We start from the raw sequence: 22,691 nt of genomic DNA on the forward strand, positions 1-22,691 counted from the left end.
TCCACTCCAGTCTATGGGGTATATTTACTAAACTGCGGGTTTGAAAAAGTGGAGATGTTGCCTATAGCAGCCAATCAGATTCTGGCTGTCATTTTGTAGAATTTCTAAATAAATGCTAACTAGAATCTGATTGGTTGCTATAAGCAACATCTCCACTTTTCAAACCCAGAGTTTAGTAAATATAACCCCATTAATCTTATACCTGGAGGTAATAGGTGACAGCAGCAGAGTGTTACTGGCCTTGTATTCCGCCAGGCTCTCTTGTCGTTACTTTATTTGGCTTGCTCGTTATCTGTGAATATAATGAACTTTAAAATTAAATGTACAAATGAGACCTTGTTCATTCTATTTTTTTTTACATACACATCCATCATAAAACCACAAAAAGTAGGAAGACTGAGGAATTTTATTTGTTTTTCTAAAATGTGGAAAGATTTTTTCTTAAAAAAGAAAAGGTTTACACACCTTGAACAATTTCACAAAAAGTAAAAGGTCGGTTTAATAAAACTGTTCCCCGGTTTCCCCCTTTTGTCCCTGTTTATCAATAAATATACAGCAGCAGTTTGTGAAGAAGGTTCAAGGGCTCACCTGAGGTGGGGCCGAACGAGCTGACAGAAATCTCACGGTGATTGGTCTGGTGCTCGTGGGAGGCGGAGCTATAGCTTGGAGGGTCTCGGGCTGTTCTTCTTTACACTTGTATGTACACACAATGGAGGCAGCCATCTTATGGGCTATATTCATGACACTGTAGCCTATCAATTGGCTGAGGTATGTCTGGACACCTGTACAGGTGTATAGGCGGTCGTTAGAATGCACCCATACCTCCACTGCCGCGTTTCGTCAAGTATGAAAATAACCAAGGCAAATCATTTTTCTTGCTAACCGATTCGAACTGGTAATGGCCCGACGACGTGGCGGCAGGGATCGGGTGTACTGCAAACAGCTGGCCCACAGAAGATAAAGACTCTGTAGGAAATGGTACCAGTTAGGATACACTCTCTAGCTGGGTGTATCTGACTGTTTAGGTAAAAAAAATTAAAAAATTACTTATTGTATATAGCTTATTTAATAACAACGCAAATGGCACATATTTGTTGCACCCAATCGGCAGCTTTCACGTTCTTTCCATTTGCAGTAGACGCATCGCTGTTGATCGGCTGCGACAGGATTCAACACCAGCGTGCGCCATTTCCGTCATGTTATTTAATAAGCCTCTGGTGCTGTTCAAAGGGCTGTTTGGTTCTGTGCTGTCCATCGTGCAGTTATTTTGCTGCATCCTTTGTATTGTCCATCTCTGTAAAGCACAGCGCGCTGTAGTCTTCTGGACTTAGAACGTAATCAGAGAGAGCGTTCAGAAACTGCTGGAGGGGACACAGTCCAGCTGGACATCCTCTCAACACCTGTTCCTGAAAAACAGAGAACGATCTTATGTTTTATTGATTAATATATGGATCAGTTTAAACAACCAGTACAATAATAATAATAATATAAATATATTTTTCTATAGCTCTTGATACATGACATACAGATAATACAGTAAACGTGAAAGAACATACGATACGATGATAGATATAGTATTAGGTACAGGGCAAGCAGCCATCCGTGGAGCACTCAGGTTATTGCCTGAAGGAGCACAATGGGGAAAATTACATAGGAGACCGGACGAGACGGATCTGATAAAGGGGTTAGGGGATTGGGCAGCGCACTCAAGTTATGGATTTAGAGCATAAGGGACAGGATTATTTACGATATGGGCGAGGCACAGACATGAGGGTAGAAATGACCCTGCTTCTGCAAGTTTACAATCTAGAGAGGATGCTCACAAATGAGGATGTTGTGAGATTGAGTATATGGTGAGATCTGATAAAGCTCATTCCAGACTTATATGGTGTAGAGGTCTAAGGTACATGGTATATAGATGGTTTGGGTGTCGTTTGTGCTTTGGAGCCTTTTCTGGATAGCAGCGGTGAGAGATGAGGCAAAGGCCTAGTTAATGGAGGCCTGGGAGGTGCAGGGCCTTGGTGGAGCAGAGTCTTGGATGCTGTAGGTGTCCAGTGCAGGGCCTAGAATGTGCAGAGGCCTAAACTGTGCAGAGACCTAGTTAGTGAGGGACTTAGATGGTGTAGTGGTCTACTGCAGGGCCTGGACGGAGCAGACACCTACTTGGTGAGGGGCTTAGATGGTGTAGGGGTCTACTGCAGAGCCTGGATGGAGCGGAGACCTAGTTGGTGAGGGGCTTAGATGTGTAGGGGTCTACTGCAGGGCCTGGAGGGAGCAGAGACCTACGTGGTGAGGGCTTAGATGATGTAGTGGTCTACTGCAGGGCCTGGATGGAGCAAAGACCTACTTGGTGTAGGGTCTACTGCAGGGCCTGGATTCAGCAAAGACCTAGTTGGTGACGGTTTGGGTGTTTGACTCAGGCATAGATGGAGCCGAGGTCTAGTTTGGTGGGGGCGTGGAGCCTTACGTAATTAATAAAAGCTACTATCGACCTTTGCAAATACAAAAGTTTCAAGATCTTCTCAGAACTTATTTTAGATAAAGCGGTGATCATTGGGGGGAATATTTTGTGTCTATGTGTGCCACATTTTCTGTAATATGAAGACACAGCCAAGATTCTCTCTGGCCAGACATAACACAGTCTGATTGTTATTATTACCATTATCCTTTGATGATAGCACCGCAGAATATTTTGGCGCTATATAAGTAGAGAACTATAAATACACCTGCCACTTGGGAGCTTACAATCTACATTTTCCTACCGCTGGAAAACACGTACTGGGACAATGCAATCAGAGCGCAATTAACCTACTAGTAGTTGAACTGTGGGAGGTAACACAAGTGAACAGAGTGAGGCCAAAGTTTGTGCTGGAGTCATCATGTCCCACCGTTTGGCTGAAGAGGAAGCGCTCAGGATTAAGTCACAGCAGCTGGAAATAGTTTGTCAGTGACCTGGGGATCCTGGCTACAATTCCTTGTCAAGCAACCAAAATTTATGGGAAAACTAGATGGAAGCAGGGCTGTTATTCGGCCAAGTCAAACAGACCTGAGCCTGTCAGATGTCCTAGGAAGTGGCCATACACGCTGGACTGTTCCTTACACTCCGGATTGGTGGATAGCTATCCACCAATCAAAGTGCAGACTGTCGGGTCACCAGAGGTTTGTGAATCTGCATTATGAAGTAATCTGGGGTCTGTATGATCTTGTATGTAATAGAGCATATCACTAGAGCTGTACAGTGATCGTTTGCTGCAATTAGTAGATGAATCTGCCCTGGTTACACTGCCACCCACCAGCAGCACGAGGGGTGGGGTGAGAGGGCACCCTTCTGTTCAGTAACACAGCAATGGATAGACCCCGTGGTCTTTATCCAAGTTTGGTATTTTTCAGCCACATAACGGAGAACAAGACATCATTGTGAGACGGATAAGATGACCCCGTCCGTTCTATATACATTTCTGAATATCGCGAGAGGCCGCTTATATACTGCATCCGCTTGTGTTGTATTTTAGCTCTAGCTCCTCAGACAGGAGCTAAAGGAATGGGTCTAGTTCCCCGATATTACCAGCTTATGACATGTGCTGTGGGTGGCAGAAAACAGATGTTTTCCTCCTAAAGAACATTCATTCCAAAACCCTCTGCTCTGCGACTTATTTATCATACGGACGGCTGGCGGGATGGAAGCGAAACGCTTAAAGGGATGTTCCGTCATTTCTTTTTGAGCATTTACATGAGGCTGATAAGAAGAAAATGACAGACGATGCAAATCCTTCTCACCAAGACAATCACAGGACTGAAGGATGAATCGCTGGGGTGTATATGAGAGATAAGAGCTATGTGCAGGGTAAGTACAGCCAGTAATACACACATAATATCCCGGTGAGCTGGAGTTGTACGGTCTACATGGGACACAGGGATAGCGCCAACACGGGTATAATGCGGGTTCTCCGAGTAGTCTCTCTCAGGCTCTAAATAATGTTTAAATAATACAGTATTCACAATTAAATAATTGTGAGATTGCCTACCACATCTGTGTGCACCTAGTATAAAGACAGGCTGTGTTATTAAAAAACACCTAATCGTGTAATTATAAAGTGATATCTATTTAAACACTTCCACAAGCCATTATAGAAAAGGTGGTGTTGCCCATAGCAACCAGCAACCACTAAGATTGTATCACTTGTCTATCACAGCAGGTTAAGTGGTCTCGCCCCCCCCCCCCCCCAGGGTGCTAAGGTTAAGCGATCTCTGCTTTGTGACATCATTTACAGTTAATATGTAGTTCAGTATAAAGATAAAGCACAACACGTACTTTCCCGGCTGACAGGAAATAACATATTATTAGAATAACAAATTAATTGCCTTCTAGCACATTTCTTGTGGGAGCCAGTCTGTGAAATCATTCTATTCTCACTCTCTTCATTGTCATATTTATCCCAATGTACTGTGTATGGGCCTGGAAATAGGTTACTATAAGCAATGTAACCCAGTGATAAAGCTGGAAAATGTAGATTTGTTCTATTTCTCCGATATAAAATAATAAAACACCAAATATGTGAGAATCCCATTCCTGCAGGTAACTTCCTCCAGGAACCTGGTTCCTGACACATAAGAGACAAAGCACAGACTGTCCTGCTATTTATTTGATACATCAGGTGAGAGTTATAGACTTCATAAGACCTCATCACTGAGCTCTAAAAACATGTAGAGAAACATTACGGTAAAAAATGTGACGTAATCGCGAGTTGTTCAGAAGGAAAACGCTGCTTTTCCGGAGTTTATTTTTAGGGGTTAAATGTACAAAATCCTAAGGATCTATTTTGTAAAAATAATCACTCTCCAATCTTCCAGCATTTGTCGGATACACTGTTTAGCAGGGTGTATATAGCTCTTACATCTGCTGAAACTTCAGCCATCTCTGGTGGCCGGTTGTCGAGAATCCTTTGTCTACGGTCAGCCCCCCAATGTCATCAGGTCTGAACCTAGTAGTGGGAATAGATTTCCTGCTACTCTGATCAAATCCAATGACGTTGCCAAGAAGATATGGTTGGGGGGGGGGGGGGGGGGGCGTATAGGGAGGTTTAGGAGTATATTTACTTAACTGCAGGTTTGAAAAAATCAGATTCTAGTTATCATTTATTTAGTACATTCTACAAAATGACAGCTAGAATGTGATTGGTTGCTATAGGCAACAGCTCCACTTTTTCAGACCTGCAGTTTAGTAAATATACCCACTTAGAGTCTGTTGAGCACAATTAACCTATTAAAAAAAAAAAACGTTATTGAAGTGAAGATAACCTTAAAGACGTTGATCTCTTTAGTATGTAAATTTTTCCCATGATCCCGCAGGGTTTTCGTCCATTTATGACCAGACCAAATCTCACTTTATGGAAAGTGTCACTGGAACTGGGAAAAACGCTCTAATTTTTCAGTCTACCAAAGTGTTATTTATTTATTCTAATATGTTATTATTGTATTTGTATTACATAGGAGAAAGCAAGCAAAAGGGGAAAGAAATACATTCCATGATGGCGCCTCCAGTTACTAGAATTGGTGCAGACCCCCTCCCCATGTCCCCTGTGCCCCTCAGCAATGTTAAATCAATATTAACAATTAACTATTGCCAAGGAGAGCCTGTGATCGTGTCTAGGGGACCCACCGGATATCCCGAATATGCTGGACCCCTGGTAATAAGATTGGGGGACAGGGGATTAAGAGATTCCACCCGAAACTAAATTGTGAGGTTTGGGTGGAATTATCCTTTTATATAAAAGTTTCCCTAATAGCCCCGCCCCCTCAAACAGAACAGTGCAGATCACATGATCAAGGCAACCGTCCAATCAGCTGCATTATATAAGCTGGAGGACCGGATTATTGGAAAGTCTTATATTGAGGCGGTGTGCCTCTATTGAGTATCATTATTAGGACACTGTATTTACTTTACACACCATAGAGGTTTACGCCCCGGTGGTGGATTAAAATGAAGGTGTTTAGGGTGGCGGCCATAGCCCAAGGCCCAGATTTGCCTCATTCAAACTCAGAACACTTAAGCACGTGTATGTATAATAATACATTTGTGCTACAGGCTTGGTGCGTACTCTCATGAGAAAATAAGAAATGGTTCAGGATAGATATTAAAAACTTTGGAGGTTTGGATTTGGGTCTCATGGTCTGTTTGGGATCTAGAGCTGAAGGTTGAAGTCACACCACAAACATACCTCCGACGTACAGGGGAATCCTCGATTACCTAAAGCCGAGAGCTGGCTCGCACCTCACGGTGCCCATCTTCAAACACGCTCATCACAAGCCGCCAATAGATCTTCAATAGAGCTGCAAGGAAGAGATTCTGTGGAGGTCTATTGAAGTTTATATCGATGGACTGAATTCTCCTGCGTAAAGTCGTTGCCCAAACCAACTCTCTACTTCAGTCAACGGGATTTGCAACACGTGTGGGACACGTTTGCTTAGGAAGCCATCTCAACTGAACCACCACCTTTAAATAAAGATACTTTACAGATAGGTCCGATTTCTTACCTTCCCGTTGTAGTTAAGCCGAGCGAACCACTCATTGGACGGCCGATGCTGGTACAGTTCAAAGGTCAGGTCAGCAGCATAAGGAGGCCACTTCTGGTCAAAGATCCCAAGGGCAATGAGAAGAGGTATTAGGGTCACATCGTGCGTGGCATAGAGGAAAAGCTTCCTGGGGATGGAAATAGAGAACACCGTCAGTCCACGGATCAGCCCAAATAATAACCTAATGTAAGCGGCCGTGTTATAACCCCACATTAATATGACACCCCCTGGAGTCTTTTTTTTACCTTGTAAGTAAAAATTTAAATCCCTGGCTCAGTTGTGAATCTCCAACCTTCGCTCCCCCAAGAGGGTTTAGATCTGTGTTAGATTCTCTCTCACTCACATTGCCCTCATTATAACCCACATGGACTATTGTAACAACTTTCTGTAGGTTTCTCCAGTTCAGAACTATACAGACATCTTCTGCTCTAACACTGTTATCAACCACTAAAGAGTTGCCTTAAAAAGTCTTTTAGTGATCAGTAGACTCAAATCTCATCATTTCTATATTCTGATAAGTTATAAGTGATCCTGCAGAGATGTCCATCCTCCTAGTAACATCCATTCAGCGAGTAAATGCTGCGTTGTAGAAGTCTTACATCCAGGGCTGAAGTACCAGAGCTGATCATTTACTTCACTGGAGGTCAGATGTGAACATAATCTGATTATTCCTGTGGTTACGGGTTACCAGGTGTTACTACAGAAAGCACTGGAGGGGAGTGGAGAAGATACATAGTCTATTTATATCATCTTATTTCCTGCACACGATATTTACCCAGTAGCCGGATGATTCTGGAGCCAAATAAAGGTTTAACCTCTTTGCATAAAGCTGCTTATAAACTAGACAAATATTAACCTAAATGTAATGCTGCACTCTGTGCTGGAACCACTTACATGGAGATCGCTGGCTAAAGATCTACAAGATACATAAACAAAGATGCAAAACTGCCATCTCACAGCATAAATGCCACGTTGTAAGGTCATGTGGAGTGTAAGATGTAGCATTATGAGCTGGTATGAGCTGGGCGAGCCGGTCTGTTCCTTGCAGAGTGTGGCCTAGGAGCATGAAACCGCCTAGGGAGGGGTCTCAATTAGTCAGGGGCCACCAAGCATTGTCCTCATTTTCAGAGGTGGCAGAAACAGGCCTATACTCAGCGGGGGGGCCTTTCATGAACAACTTAGACGGAAGATGGCATTTCTAGGTGAGTTTCAACCAAAGTAATGAAAACATTCAAACACACAAAAGTCAGATGAAATAAAGACAGCCCCTATATCCGAATCACTCAGTCACACGGAGCGGGGGAGACACTTCCAGACACTAGAAAGTGGTCGTGCCCCTCGTCAGGCAGAAGGCGCACAATAAAAATGACACTGCGCGGTCACATGATCAGTAGTCCGTAGGTGGCGCTTTCTGTACCTGGTCTGTGCGTCCGCTGTCGTTCCCTTTGTCACCTCCAGTATGTTACTCCGCAGGGTGTACAGGAACGGGCCCACGCTCAGCTTCAGCACCTCCCTGCAAAACATACAATCATGTTCAAGGTGAGAGAGCCTGGAATCACTAACAAGGTGGGGGAGCCGTTTATTAATGTGTTAAGGAGTTATTATATGTTATATTTCAGGCCATGAATTGCTTATAGCCGGACTCCAGAGAGAGACTGTCAGTTATGAGAGGTTACTGACCGTTCTATTATTTCTATTGAAGACCACACAGTGTATCCAGGATGCGAGGCTTCAGCCGATCACGTGATCACCAGGCGGGAGACGTGACTACTGGGTCTGACCCAAATTAGTCCTCAGACTAACAACAAATCAAAAACGTAACTGTTTGTTTCAGCTCTCACTGGAACTGTATGTCAGACAGAGCAAACAAGCAGATGCTATACAAATGGAAATATATTCTAATAAAAAATAAAGGTTTATATATAAAAAATAATAATAAAAAAATTAATCCACACCGTCATTTCAAAACCATCTAAACAAGACAGAGAATGACACATATTAGTATGAGAATATATGTGTTCCTCTATTTCTCACATGTACGGGTAGCAGCAGCATACTCAAAACACAACTGACTTTTCTTTTACTATTTCTGTCTAAATTAGCTTTGATAACGCTAAAAAAAAACAAAACCCTATTTATTTATTTACAAACACCACCAAGAGACAGTCAAATCGGACACAGAAGTAAAAGATTTACTGACGTTTAACCAGCACATAGCAAAAATGTGTCACAAAGCCATAAGGTATCTCCTGGCCATTCAGGGGTTAAGGTACTGCCAGTAGGTCAAACAATAAACGGCCGTTATGCCGGGACGGCGTAAGACAATCCGTATTCATAGTAACGGAACACTACATCGGCTAACTGAAGTAGTCTCTGGAATAGGATGGGAAACCTGTGGCTAGCCAGCCGGCAGGGTATGCTGGGATTTGTAGTTCCACCACAGCACATGATGCCTAATCCAGCATGGATGGATGAAGAGGATGCGTACCTTTTATTGGGTCCCATTATATAAGTCAAAATATCGATGGCTCTCTGCTCAGACCTCTGCAGGTGGCTCCTATATCTCCTGGAGAACGGGAACCCGTGAACCTATGGAACAATGCAGACGTTCAGTTACATCAGCTATGGAGCTCTGTGTAGGACAGTGATAACCTGAGGTTCTCTGAGTGTTGTGAAACTACAAGCCCCAGCCTATAGATGGCAGGGTATGCTGGGACCTGGAAAGCTACAGGTGTGTAAAGGAAAGGAAGGGACAAGGATAACGGCAATTACAAATTTACCCTAAAGACGGTGGCGCTAGAAGACATTGTATAACTTAAATCTTTATCTAGGCTTTAGCTGTTGCCATCTCTGTTGCCTCCTTTGTGACAGCAGCTGCCGCCGTACATGGGGAACAAGTATTCCTGGCTCGGTTTCCAGCAGCTGCCGCCGTAGATGAAGAACACATGTGCCCCGTTTCCAGCAGCTGCCTACGCACATGGGGAACACATGTGCCCCAATCCCAGCAGCCAATGAATCGCTCCTATAATAGGCTGATCAAGGAACTCCGAAGTCGACAACGAGTGGACTGAACGAAAGGGACAGGGTAGATGCACAGATGGTCAGCGTGTCCGTTGATGCGGCTAATCCACACGACAAGCAAGCGGGGAGGCCGTTGTCAAACTAGAAAAGCTTTATTAGCACCATAGTACAATACACTTGTTCCGAGGAACAGTGAAAGTGACCATCTGTGCACCTACCCTGTCCCTTTCGTTCAATCCACTCGTTGTCGACTAGAGTTCCTTGATTAGCCTATTATAGGAGCGATTCATCTTACTATATGTAAGCAACAGTAGTTCATTTTTTTGGGTATTTTTACTGGATTCTGATTGTTGATACGGACAGTTGCTCAAGTCTGGTCATCAGGAACTTTTACTAAACACATTTGTTGTGGTCCCCAAGTTCTGTCTGTTGGATTTGGTCTGCAGTCCACTTATTACTGCATGAAAGAGGGGATTCTGATGATCCCGACCAACACAAGACCCCCAAATAATCTGGACACATTTTTCCTTTTTCATCTGTCAGTCTGGTATAACTGCAGCACTTTACTGACACCTGGTTTATCTAATTTCTAAGCTACTAACTACTACTAGTTTGGACCTGACCAGTAACGTAATTTACTAACAATATATTAATTTCAGATATACTAATTCTTATCTACTAGTTTACAAAGCAACAATCTTTTACCTACCGACAGCTCTTCTAACCACCTATCTATTCTTTAATCCCTGTACTTTTCTTCCCCACTACCAGCTGCTCTGTGTTCCGTCCTGTCCTCAGCGCGATCTTCCATCTCCCTCGTCAGCTGTTCACTCCCTTGACTTCGGCAGTGGCTGGAACCCTTTGCGGCTCCAGATGTTCCGATTAACTGATTTATAGGAAATTAACCCCATACTTTACTGCCTTTAAGCTAAATCATCAACCCTCTGTAGGGAATATACTTGTTTACACAGTAGTTCCATTTTACACTTCTACTTTTTGTTTTTTATACTAAATACGTCCTTAAAATAAAGAGAGTGAAAGGAGAAGTTATGAACCCTGTCAGGCCGTCACACATCGTTTTACCTTTCCAGATTTCTGCTGTGTACTTTATCAAAGTCTTTATATCGCAAAGGTGGAGTTTATCATTTTCATAGACCTTGGATACAACACAAACCTGCTCTGTGGGTATAACTGTATCCATTGCACACAGCAGTGATGAGCTGTAATGTAACCAAGGTCAACAAAACAACTGCTTGGAGCATATAAAGTCCATGGCGAAAGCACAGTAAGGAAATACAATGCATTAATAAAAGAAGCGTTATGGCGTGGACAAAGCAATAAGATAAACTTGTCTGAAGGTGGAAACACCCTTCCCATGAGCCTTTCCGTCTCTGCCACCGGCTCCTGCCTGGATTTTGCCCAGCTCACCTTTTCCGCCAGCAGGTTGTCGAGGAGCAGGAAGAAATCCGCTGGTTTTGTGTTGTCGATATTCAAATCCCGCTGCAGCTTCTTCAATTCGTCCGTCATGCCCGGCTGGGTGTAGGCGTTGGGCATTCGACCACTGAGACAGCAAAGAAAACCTGTGTTACCGACGGGTAAATTGGCGTTTTTATGCTAAAATCAAATCAAATGAACCATGTGTCGATATTCTGTAATTATTTACCCCTTACGAAGACGACACGTGACTGCTCATGAGGACTGTCCAACGTTTTTAGTTAGACCCTCATGAGCCCCAAAATGCCCAAACTAGGTGGTACCTACCCAATCCATGCCCACTACCCAACAACCACGCCCTGATCTGCAGAGTAACACCTCCCCCCCATTTATCTTAAGACAAGTTCCTTTAGACCACACCCCTTTCGGAGGGTCCCGGGAAAACTAGTTATTGTACAGTGTGGTAGAACACCTACGGTTATATGGGCAGTGACCTCAACCTCCACTCAAATACTTCTATATATGGGTTTGACTGCACATCCTCCGTACTATGTATTACTATGTACAGACTGTTCACAGGAGACTTCTAGGCCTCCCAAGGCAAACACAATGCCAAATAATGATTCTATCGCAATCTAATGGATCATTATCAGATGTGGAGGAAATTGCGGTCAGAAGATGACTACCAACACCCCATGGTCTTCTTCTGACTGCATTAAACCTGAAAGCAATAGTCCGCTGGACTCCAGAGCCCAACGCCCGGATCTCATCCAAACTGAACACAGAAATCTATGGATAAATGATGTGACAATCCCGTTACTTGAAGCCTGGGCGGAGTGTCAACACAAGGCGCCAACAGAAATATCGCCCTTCATATATCTCTAATACAAAGTAACAGACATATCTTTTCTATTCTCCTGACGCTCTAAGGAACAAACATTGGGGTCTATTTATTATCGAAATGATTTAACGTGCCTATTTATTAAATAGTTAGCAGTAAAGAGATTGCAATCTCGACAATGTTGCATCACAACAAAGCAAAACAGATAATATAGTTGTTGAATTATTTTTAAAATAGAGACACAGTGGGTGATATTTATGCACAGGAAAATGCACAATGACCCAGACCGACCAATCAGATTCTAGCTGTCCTTTTTAGTGGTACAGTTTGGTTGCTGTGGTTATCTTGTTTCGGTGCATTAGAAAAAGCGTCACAATAATCTCTCTATATATATATATATATATATACACATACACACACACACACACACACACACACACACACACCTTGATCACTTATCTGCAAATTCTAATGACATTTGTGCAGCTATTAAGAAGAATTAGGCCCAACATGAAGTCTCAGTCACCCAGTTTCCTCTGTGCTTTTATCTGTAGTCTAGACCAGTGTTGGCTCACCTGTGACATTCCAGGTATTGTGAAACTACAAGTCCCAGCATGCTTTGCAAATATATAGCCGCTTATTGCTGGAAGGGTATGCTGGGACTTGTAGGGAAGTTAACCCTTTACAATGCAGCGCCGCTTGAAATTTAATCGCGGAAGAGGCTGAACACGCGGGTGTTGAAGAACCCGCAGATTGATACATTTACCCCCTGGAGTGTCACAGGTTAGTCATCACTGGTCTAGACAGCGGTTTTATTTATTGCTCAAGCACCCGAAACTCACTTCTTTCTGCCCGACTTCCTCTTTTACTTCACTGGGAAACAACAAAAAGGTCAGTGTTTCCAGACTGACAATCTCCCGCACACATAAGTGGGAGACCTTCTCCTACACGGCTAGTCTCTCATCCATCATTACCAGACATATTGCAGAGGGATACCCAGAACTGCCTCACGCTCACCAGTCATGTGATGCGCAGATCATCTGCTCCAGCAACACATCAGTTTATTGGTTCTCTTCTGATTCTCCCGTTTCCTCCACATAACTCTCTAGCTGCTCCTTGCTGATTATGGATTATGGATAATGGGTATATTTATCAGAGAGAACGGCCCTATTGTCAAAAAAACGGGCGTTTTTGCCACAATAGGCTTTCTGTTCTTGTTCCATCCTATAACGGGTTACCACAGGCAGGGGTAAGATTCACCAGCCCTGGTCCAAGCTACAGAGTTAGGATCTAGTGTCCTCCCTTATACTACAGGACTAGCGGATCAGGGGCACTGACCAGTAAGTGGGGAGCAGTAAGTGCGTGGAAATTAACTTTAGTTCTGAGTGAGTCAGTTTGCACTTCTCTTTTGAAAACGTTACTTATTAAGCATAAATTAGTCCCCTACACAACACGGGTGCGAGGTATGACAGGAGAAGAAGTGGAAACATAATTTAATAAGGGGGAGGTGAAGGTTTGGGAGGCCGCCTGTTGTCCACCACTGCTCTAAGCCGTACTAAACAACTGGAACCTGATTGGTTGATGTGGGCGACGCCTCCTTCTCTACATCGTTACCTGGCCCAGCAGCTTTAATCAACATCCGATGATATGCGATGTCTTTGTTATTAAACTAAAAGGTAGCGTTCACTAAAGAACACGATAAAAAGAAATAAAAAACTAAATTACCCAGAATGCCGCAGCACAGGAGGTTTCAGTCTGCTTTCACTTTAAAGGAGGTTTTCTACCTGGGGTCCAGCCCACCCTTTCCAAAGTACCCTCTATGTGTGGTAAATTGGTGAGGGTTCACCCCCTGGCATTCACACTACTGACGCTTTATCGCTGGATACTGGGACCAGGCGGGGGAGCGGCACTGCAGAAGATGGGAGGTGTGTATTAGATGCGGCATCTGATTGGACAAGAGCTGGGGCCGACCAACCAATACACACATCCTGTCTTAGCAGCTTGAATATCTAGGATGGGAGCACTGAATAGTGTCAGCTACTTCTGTGTACTGAGTGACAGCTGGTGACACGTAAATGTGGGGGGTACGTTGCCTGGGGGGGGGGGCACCTTTTTGCCCTACATGGGCCAGAAAGCAGGGTTGCCCCCAGGTAAACAGACCCTTTAATCCCCCAGTCTCTTACTACTACATAGAGCATCAATAAAGTAGTGACCTGGTCAGGTGTTTCAGCTGCCGGCAGCCCTGATAATTGGGGTACAGGATTTCACTGTTGGCGTCTGCTGTGACGATAGTGACAGGTCCTGTAGAAAACACCACAAAATAAAATAAATTAAACTATATCACATAAACATAAGAGTGCAATACATGTACTAACACCATTATAGGTCGCCCTTTGTATAGAGGCCGCTCTCTATAACAACAGGCTTGGCCTGTGTATTAAGCTGAAGTTATAAATCGAGAGCTGGGTATAATCATATTACACAACATTACGGATCCCTCCACTAACCCAATTAGCACGCAGAATCTTTGCGTAATTATACAATGCTGCTTAATAGGAAACAGTAATAAATCATTCTATTAAGTTATAATAAAAGTCGTTTAATGTCAGCCAAAATCTACATTGTTGCTTTGTCATTTATATGCTGGGAATAAATGTCTCTATGGAATTATAAATGTATTATTGCCCACGGTAACTTAACCAGTCCACTAAAATAATGCAGATTGCAAGCTCTTGTGAGCAACACTCTCCCCAAGCTGGTGATTATAACTTCTTTCTAGGTGTTCACTGTAACACTATATTATTAAAAAAATATTATTTTTTTTTTCCCCATTAGTTACATAAATATAGAGGATTGCAATGCGTACTGTACATACAAGGTATTTTCATAGTATATCTTAGTTACATACAGTTATTGCTATATGAATGTCATTTTTTTTACTCTAATTTTGAGATTGCAAAATATCTCTCTTCTAACCCAGACTGACAGAAACAGAAGCTCCTCAAAACAACTTTCTGCATTTATATGTTGGGGAACCTGCGGAGGTGTTTTAACTACTCGCCACCCGGGTACGCCGGTGCTCTGATCTGTATGTCCTGCTGCCATTGGTTGCTATGTAACAAGTTGCATAGCAACAGTCCCAGCTAGACTGACACTCGATGACATGCCAACCTCCTAATGGCACAGGGGGCGTTCTGTCAAGCTGGCACGGTTGCTATGCAAGCTACCACATAGCAACCAACAAATATAGTATAGAGGGGCAGTCAGCACAGAGAAAATATTCAGGGGGGAGAAGGGGGATGAGCAAAATTATTACCCACGCACTAGAAATAAGTGTGTTTTTAATCATATAACCTTAGAAGGCATGAACAATATTTTATATTTTACTTTCCTGTAAGTAACAGAACAAGGACTGACCTTCCTGCTGCTGCTGGAACAGTCCGGCCAGCAAACATCGCGTCGACTCCATATTACGGACTATGTTAGTGGAGCGGACACTGAAACGGAAAGGAAGTGGTTACAAGACCTATCACAGAGGGATATCTCCTGCTTGACTCCAACTTGCAAAACACCATAAGATTTATTTAAAAGGAAACCCAAGCAATTATGTTTTATTCATTGGTTTAAGATTGGCGAGTAAATTTGATCGGTGCATTACTGTTTTATAGTGGATGTAGAGCACTTACTGCTGTATTACTGTATTATGGTGGATGTACAGCACTTACTGCTGCATTACGGTTCTATGGTGGATGTACAGCACTTACAAACTCTGTTTGCAATCCAATTGTGTGTGTGATACAGAATCCAGCTGAGCTTTCTCAAATGAATATGAAAATAAACAAGTTGGGGCTTTCTCAGTCCTTTTTCCTCCTGCTAGCTGTGAACTATCCATTAAACCGACCTTATCGGGCAGCAAGCTGCTACCATTCACGAGTTTCCCGATTTTTTCACTTTGGACAAAAATTTCTTTAACGAATGACTCACTATTGTTTAATATCTCCATCATATTGATCTAATGAGAATACTAACAAAAGTATATGATAATATTCCTGGGCTTTCCTTAGCCTTTCTGAGGGTGTTACTGAATCTGCTTACAGAGATTGTACAATGCACACTGACATTGTTTGTGTTCTACGATCCCTTCAGCTCATAGCAAAACTCCTGCCAATGTTATCCCAGATTATCTTCTTGTGATAGAACATCTTGGGAGAGCCACAAAATGAGGTCTGGTAAAAGGGGACAAACGTCTGATCACAGAGGAGAAAAGGTGTCTAGATAGAAGTACAAGCTCAGATCAATGTTATATTTCATTCAAAGACCATAACCAAATACCAAAATCTGGCTTTAACCTATGAGAAATGACCTTAGAAGAGGCAGTGGTTATGTTACTGCTCCTTGTCACAGGATACTTACTAGACCTCTGATGGTTTAAACGCTGGAGAAAGGAACCGCTGCTTCTCCACGTAGTTCTTCCTGAGCCTGGCTCCGAGGTTGAACATCTGCTGCATCCCCACAGTGGTGAGCTGTCCTGGGAAGGTCCCACCCTGTGAATGAGACGTTGGGGAAAGTCTTCAACCCCGCTTGGTGATAGAGGACCAAACAAAAACACTTTAGACACAATTGCGTTTGTAATACGGATGGCACAGTGATCAGCATTGTCGCCTCTCAGCTCTGGTGTTGTGGACTGGATTCCGGGCAAGACTATCTGCCTTGTTCAGAATCAGATTTTAAGCTGTAGTGAGACAAGGACTGATGCGAATGAATAAACTTTCTCTGTTTGTACAACGCTGCACAATACGCTGGTAAAGGAGAACAGTATTAAAAATAATCTATTAAAGGACTATGGCTGTCACCACCAGGACAGCTGACGATTCATTCGCGTATCACCCTCCATTCTGCTAAATTACTATAACAATATTAAATCAAGTGCTGCTTGTCTTCAAGGTTGAGTCATTTTAAATTGAGTTATGTAAACAGCTTCAGAATAATACACTCTGCTCTGTAGAACAGACTGAAACTATTACACGGGGTAAAAATTGCTTCCTAAATATACTACACTGCCATCTATTAAACATCACAGATACAGCATATAGCTAGTATTAACACAGAGATAATAATACTAGTGTGCGGGGGAGATCCGACTCAGACCTCCCCTGTACTGCCCCCTGCTGGGAGGATCCATGTATTCGGATGAGAATGTAGCGCTCTGCCAAGGAAGCGGTAGCTGGCAGCCACTCAAGACACCCCAGCCGGGGGCCAGCGGTGTCTGGGCTCTCAAAAAAGCGCAGAGGCCATCTTCTACCTGCTGTCTAAAACCAGCAGCGCCTCATTAAGAAGCCACCGCCGCACGGCATTAAGTTGGCGGACGTTCGGCAATTGGGCCAAAGTACTAAAGACACCCGATAAAAACACTGAGCAGTTTACCTTGAGCTTGTGAGACCGGTATCGCTCTTCGAACGGCGAGTGTGGTTTCGGACCTCCCGCCAGGTTGGTGACTGTGTAATTAAACTGCGTGTGCTCTGGTGCCTCCAGCAGAGTCGGTGCCCACTCCACCTGTAATACACAAAGGACGCAGCGAAGTGAAGGTAAGGTCTGACCGCTACTCCACCTGTGCTCCCAACTAAGGCTGTACGTTCACAGCAGTAAAACACCTCCATTCCTTGGAAGGCCTCTCAATGGACATTTACAAAAACAAAGAAGAAAAAAGTTTTTACCACTGATATATTTTGTCATTTATCTGCAACAGAGAAAATATATATTTAAAGCATTTTTTATGCCTTTGGCTGCTGGCTCCTACTACCCATAGGCGTTTATTTCTTCACCGTAGTGATGCCAAGAGGTGGATACACTGTGGGGTTCTGGGAAAATGCTACAGATACAGTACAAAAAAAGGTTAAGATAAAAAAACAAAAAAAAAAAACAACTTCAAACCAATTAGTAAACGCCACAATAAATTCCGCTTTACAAACGGCTCAAAGAGATTTACTGGGAATCCGTATGCACAGTCAAACAAATAAGACTGTGTGAACAAGCCCAAAGGGTATATCCATTTTAAATTTATCGTACTTTTGGTGTATAAGCGCTTATTAAATACACTGCTTTATCTTCTGTGCTTTTCAGCCATGTCTCTGTGTAATCAGAGAGAGAGGTTTATTATTTAGCCCTGGGATATATTGTGCTCTCTGACAGCACATACAAATATGTGGCTAACCAGCCTAGCTAGAAAGATAAAACAATGTATTTAGTAATAAAGGAAAGTATGTACAAGCCAATAAATTGGAAACATTTTTAAATGATTTACGTAAAAGTAAATATAACTGTACTGTGCCCTTTATTTCATTACGATGATATTTAGACTTATTTTTCCTTAGTATAACTGGGAAAAGTATGCAGTGCATTCATATCGCTGGCAGATGGCGCTGTCCCAAATGTGATTCTACAGAAACGACTTATTCTTATTTAAAGGCCAACATACGACTAACGGGAGGGTGACGAACAACGACACAAGGAATGTATAATACATGCTGAATGTAATATAATGTAATGTTTGTGTTTAAATAACAACATAGTGGACAAGGAAAGTGTTCAGAGAGGTGTTATTATTATTATCGTTTATTTGTAAGGCGCCACAAGGTTTCCGCAGCGCCGTACATGGTACAAACAGTAGACTATACAGGGTAAGACAGTACAGAACAATAAACACAAAGTACCAGTACTGCAGAAACTCCAGACAGGCAGATACAGTAGAGACGGAGCGGAAGAACAGGTATGGAGACAGGAGGGAAGATGGGCCCTGCTCATACGAGCTTACATCCTAAAGGAGGGTAAACAGAATCAGGTACATAAGGGAGCCAGTGAAGCATCGGGGAGAGAGAAAGGGGGCAGGGGAGAACCAGAAGAGGTGAGAGGTTAAGTGGATGGTTGGTAGGCCTTAAGGAACAGGTGAGTTTTAAGTGCCCGCTTGAAGGAGCACAGATTGGGTGAGAGACGAATGGAGCGAGGGAGGTCGTTCCAGTGAAGGGGGGCAGCACGGGAAAAGTCTTGGATTCTAGAGTGGGAAGAGGTGATCAGAGTGGAGGAGAGGAGGCGATCATTGGCTGAGCGCAGGGAGCGGGCAGGAGTGTGAACGGAGAGGAGGTTAGATATGTAAGGGGCAGTAGACTGAGAGAGAGCCTTGTAAGTGGTGGTGAGGAGTTTGAAAAGGATTCTGTAGGGGAAGGGGAGCCAGTGTAAGGAAAGACAGAGAGGGGAGGCAGAGGAGGAGCGGCGTGAGAGGAAGATGAGTCTCGCAGCCGCATTGAGTATAGAGCGGAGGGGGGCAAGGCGGGAGCAGGGGAGGCCAGTAAGGAGGAGGTTGCAGTAGTCGAGACGGGAGATGATGAGAGCATGGATGATAGTTTTGGTGTTCCCTTTTTCTTTGGGGGAAAGGAGGTGGGGGGGGGGGGGGGGGGTCGGTCACATCATCCCCCCTTTCCTTTGAGAAAGGACTCTGAGGTTCTAGATCAGTGTTTCTGAAACCTGATCCTCAGGACCCCTAACAGTGCAGGTTTTCCATATCTCCTTGCTGTAGCCCAGGTGTATTCATTACTGACTGACACATTGTAACGGATCCACAGGTAGTATAATTATTTCCCTTGTTACCTGGCAAACCTGCACTGTTAGAGGGTCCTGAGGACTGGGCTTGAGAAACACTGCTCTATAGACTGAGGGGTACATTTACTAAGCTGCAGGTTTGTAAAAGTGAAGATGTTGCCTATAGGAACCAATCAGGTTCAAGTTATCATTTAGTACATTCTACAAAATAAAAACTAGAATCTGATTGGTTGCTACAGGCAACATCGCCACTTTTTCAAGCCCGCAGTTTAGTAAATATACCCCTGAGTCTCACCTATACTTTTAATAACATCCATTTTGCACCTTACAGCTACTCGTTTACAGGAATACATTTGTAGCGGCTGGTTCCTACAGCATACGTGTCTACTCGCCCGGAATGTCTGGGACATGACAGAATTCCAGGAAGTGGGCGTGCGCCTCAATGACGCGATTCGTGTCACCGACTCCTCCGCACTTCCCACTTGTCATCCCATCAGAGCTTTAAAGTTGCCCAATATTATGTCCTTAAGTGGTAGCAGACTGGACTTTATTGTGACAGTCTTATGGTTTTCACCACGGGCATTATAAGTAAACCTGATAAAGTAGATGTATCCTTCCTTTTACAGGGGACCAAGGACTGGAAAATTGGGATAAGGGCATAAAACTTGAATTATATTTGGTGGACATACAAGTGCATTTCCGCAAATTAAAAGGCAGTGCGCATTTCCAATCTTTTGTGGTTCATAAATGATGCTGAGTGAATCTGTGTTGGAGGCCACCAGTACCTTCTAAATCTGAGTCATTCAAATACGCACTACAAAAAAAAAACAATCAAGTGACCACCTCTTTAGCCACCAGAGGGCGATACCGGACTACTTGAATATACGTAAATGTACTTTATTTACTGTGACGGATCAGCTGTCCTGACTGTACCTGTTCGTTGTGTGGGATTGGTTTCAAGGGGGTCCGTGCTCCATGGCGAAAGACCACTTGTACCAGCTTCAGCTCATACTCCCGTCCCTCTGTGCATAGTTGTGCAATATCCATTTTCACTTCAGCAAACGCCCTCCTCTTCCTGTGCATACAGTACAGGATAGTGCCCAGTAGTCCAGCACGAGCCCATACACTCATTGTGTTCTTCCACGATGGCCACTTTCTGCAGGTGCAAAAACAATTTAAAAAGTTGATTTAGACGGACAACAAAATTTTATTACTTTGTGAGACAAATACTGTATTAAAAAAAAAAAAAAGTGAAGTGCAATAAACATATAAGACGGGTCCCGGCTGCACGTTCCTGGTCTATGGAATCCAGACAGACTAACAAGACCCCTTTCCCGAGGGATCCTTGTCTGGTTTGGAATTTCACACTTACAAATTGCCCAAGTTTACCCGAACTCCGCTGATGAATTTAAGTAAAGGACATGACTGACATTAACCAATGATCCCAGGTTAATTCAGTCAAAACATAACTGATTAATCCTGAAGCAGACAAATATCTCCCTTAGGAAATGGATGAAGATGTCATGTGTTCTATAATAATATAAATATATTATAACATAAAAACATACAAGTCATGTGACCCGTTTCCTGTCAGGGACATTTGTCTGGTGTATTTTTTATTTTATTTATAAGAAGATATTTTTATTTACATAAATGATTACACAGGACATCCCGTCTGCCTAGCCTCCGAGGAATATTAATATTTGTATTAACATTTATTTATATAGTGCCCAAATACTGATATGTATTCACTGATTATTATAACCACAGAGTTTTACTGGACCCAGGTAGTCTTGCTGGTTCTGTCCCACAAATGGAACCAAGTGTTTCTCCCCGAGATTGTAATATATTAATGCTCAAATACAGACACACAAATTAACACCAGAGCCGCCAGTGAGACAATGATTTCCTCTCTCTTTTGGGTTATTAGCTGTTGCTATATGAAATATAACTTTATCTTACACCAACATGCATCTCCAAAGTCTTCCATCTGTGATAAAACATACACTACTCAGGTAACCTATAGGATTTCCTAACACATGCAGGGCATTTAATAAAAAAACAAGCAAAAGAAAAAGGTGTTTTTTGCCTGTTGCAACCAGATGTTTGACTTTATTTTTAAACTGCATTGGAAAAATGAAAGTTAAAATCTTATATGGTTGCTGTGGGCAACACCACCTTTTTTTTTTTATCTCCTTTGCACCAGTATTTTTTTTTTTAAATAACTTTACCTTCCCATAACGGTGCGCATTTCCTAAATCCTGGACCTAGGGCTGGCTTCATTAGAAGTTGATTCTACGTTTGCCAGGTCAGGAATTTAATCCCAGTTGCACGAATAACACTGCAGGACCAGCGCTCCCTCGTTACACCAACCTTTTATAATGCAAAATGCTCTTTCACCAATAATTATATTCTCTGCAGTAAAGTGCATTGAAATGCACCCAGTCCTTTACATGTCACCCAGGTGCAAGGGTACTGGCTATATGGTAACCATGCAGTGTGCATCTGTAATAACTGCAGCATGTGTCATACAGTTCCCATGTTAAAATGTTGTTTTCTGCAAATTAGGGCAGATGACCGAGTTGCATTTAAAGGTTGCACAACACATATTCTTATTACACAGATCTTGCACCATAGTGATGGGACCTCATGTTACACAGTACATTAAGAGGGACAATGCAGGGTAAGAAGAAGACAGGATCATTGTGCAAGGCACTAATGCAGGAGACAGGGACACAAGGCCTGTCCCCCAGTGAGGAAGCAGTGGGAGAAATGAAAGAGAGGGAGTTTTGCAGCATTGGGGGAAGGAAAAGGGGGCTGGTCTCAGTTTATAACGTCCTCTCCCAAACCTATGTCCGCACTGGAGTCCAGTCCCGGCAGGGGCTTCCTGACGGGTGATCCCCGGATCCCGGCACACACTGCCTGCTATACACTGCTAAATACACCCACACACTACAGTCATCCCTGGACTCTGACTGGTTAACTTACAGCCGACAATACCGAAGGATCCTGGGAACTGTAGTCCTGCGGTGCCTCCAGATCCCTTTCACTAATAGACAAGGAGGCGGTCGCAGCCTACAACTCCCAAGGTGCAACGGGCCCGAGACGGTTAAACTCAATGTGAGAAACGCTGGGAGCTGTTACTGTAGGTGATTCACACAGGTCAATGTCTTAATCTTCGCGGCTACGGCGCCATTTTGGGAGAGACCATTTGATTTGAGAATTGAAA

General features: G+C 43.3%; 1 protein-coding gene across 3 annotated transcripts; it reads right to left on the bottom strand.

Annotated features, from left to right (window-relative positions):
• Positions 1–388: 388 nt before the first annotated feature.
• Positions 389–22,474, bottom strand: ACP6 (acid phosphatase 6, lysophosphatidic). Of its 3 annotated transcripts, none has more exons than XM_075197303.1 (11): positions 22,451–22,474; positions 20,396–20,618; positions 17,294–17,422; positions 16,283–16,413; positions 15,287–15,366; positions 14,083–14,170; positions 11,023–11,155; positions 9,062–9,162; positions 7,991–8,086; positions 6,535–6,700; positions 389–1,406 (listed from the first exon to the last, which is right to left on the bottom strand). In XM_075197303.1, the coding sequence occupies exons 2-11, from the start codon at positions 20,591–20,593 to the stop codon at positions 1,263–1,265; spliced, it is 1,266 nt and encodes a 421-aa protein (XP_075053404.1). In that variant the 5' UTR covers positions 20,594–20,618; positions 22,451–22,474; the 3' UTR covers positions 389–1,262. The 3 variants fall into 3 exon arrangements, with proteins under 3 accessions (XP_075053404.1, XP_075053403.1, XP_075053402.1); XM_075197302.1 differs by lacking the exon at positions 22,451–22,474 and adding an exon at positions 22,312–22,442; XM_075197301.1 differs by lacking the exon at positions 22,451–22,474 and adding an exon at positions 21,694–22,300.
• Between the last annotated feature and the right edge of the window lie 217 nt (positions 22,475–22,691).

The sequence above is a fragment of the Mixophyes fleayi genome, chromosome 2, assembly GCF_038048845.1.
Source record: "Mixophyes fleayi isolate aMixFle1 chromosome 2, aMixFle1.hap1, whole genome shotgun sequence".
NCBI lineage: Eukaryota > Metazoa > Chordata > Amphibia > Anura > Limnodynastidae > Mixophyes > Mixophyes fleayi.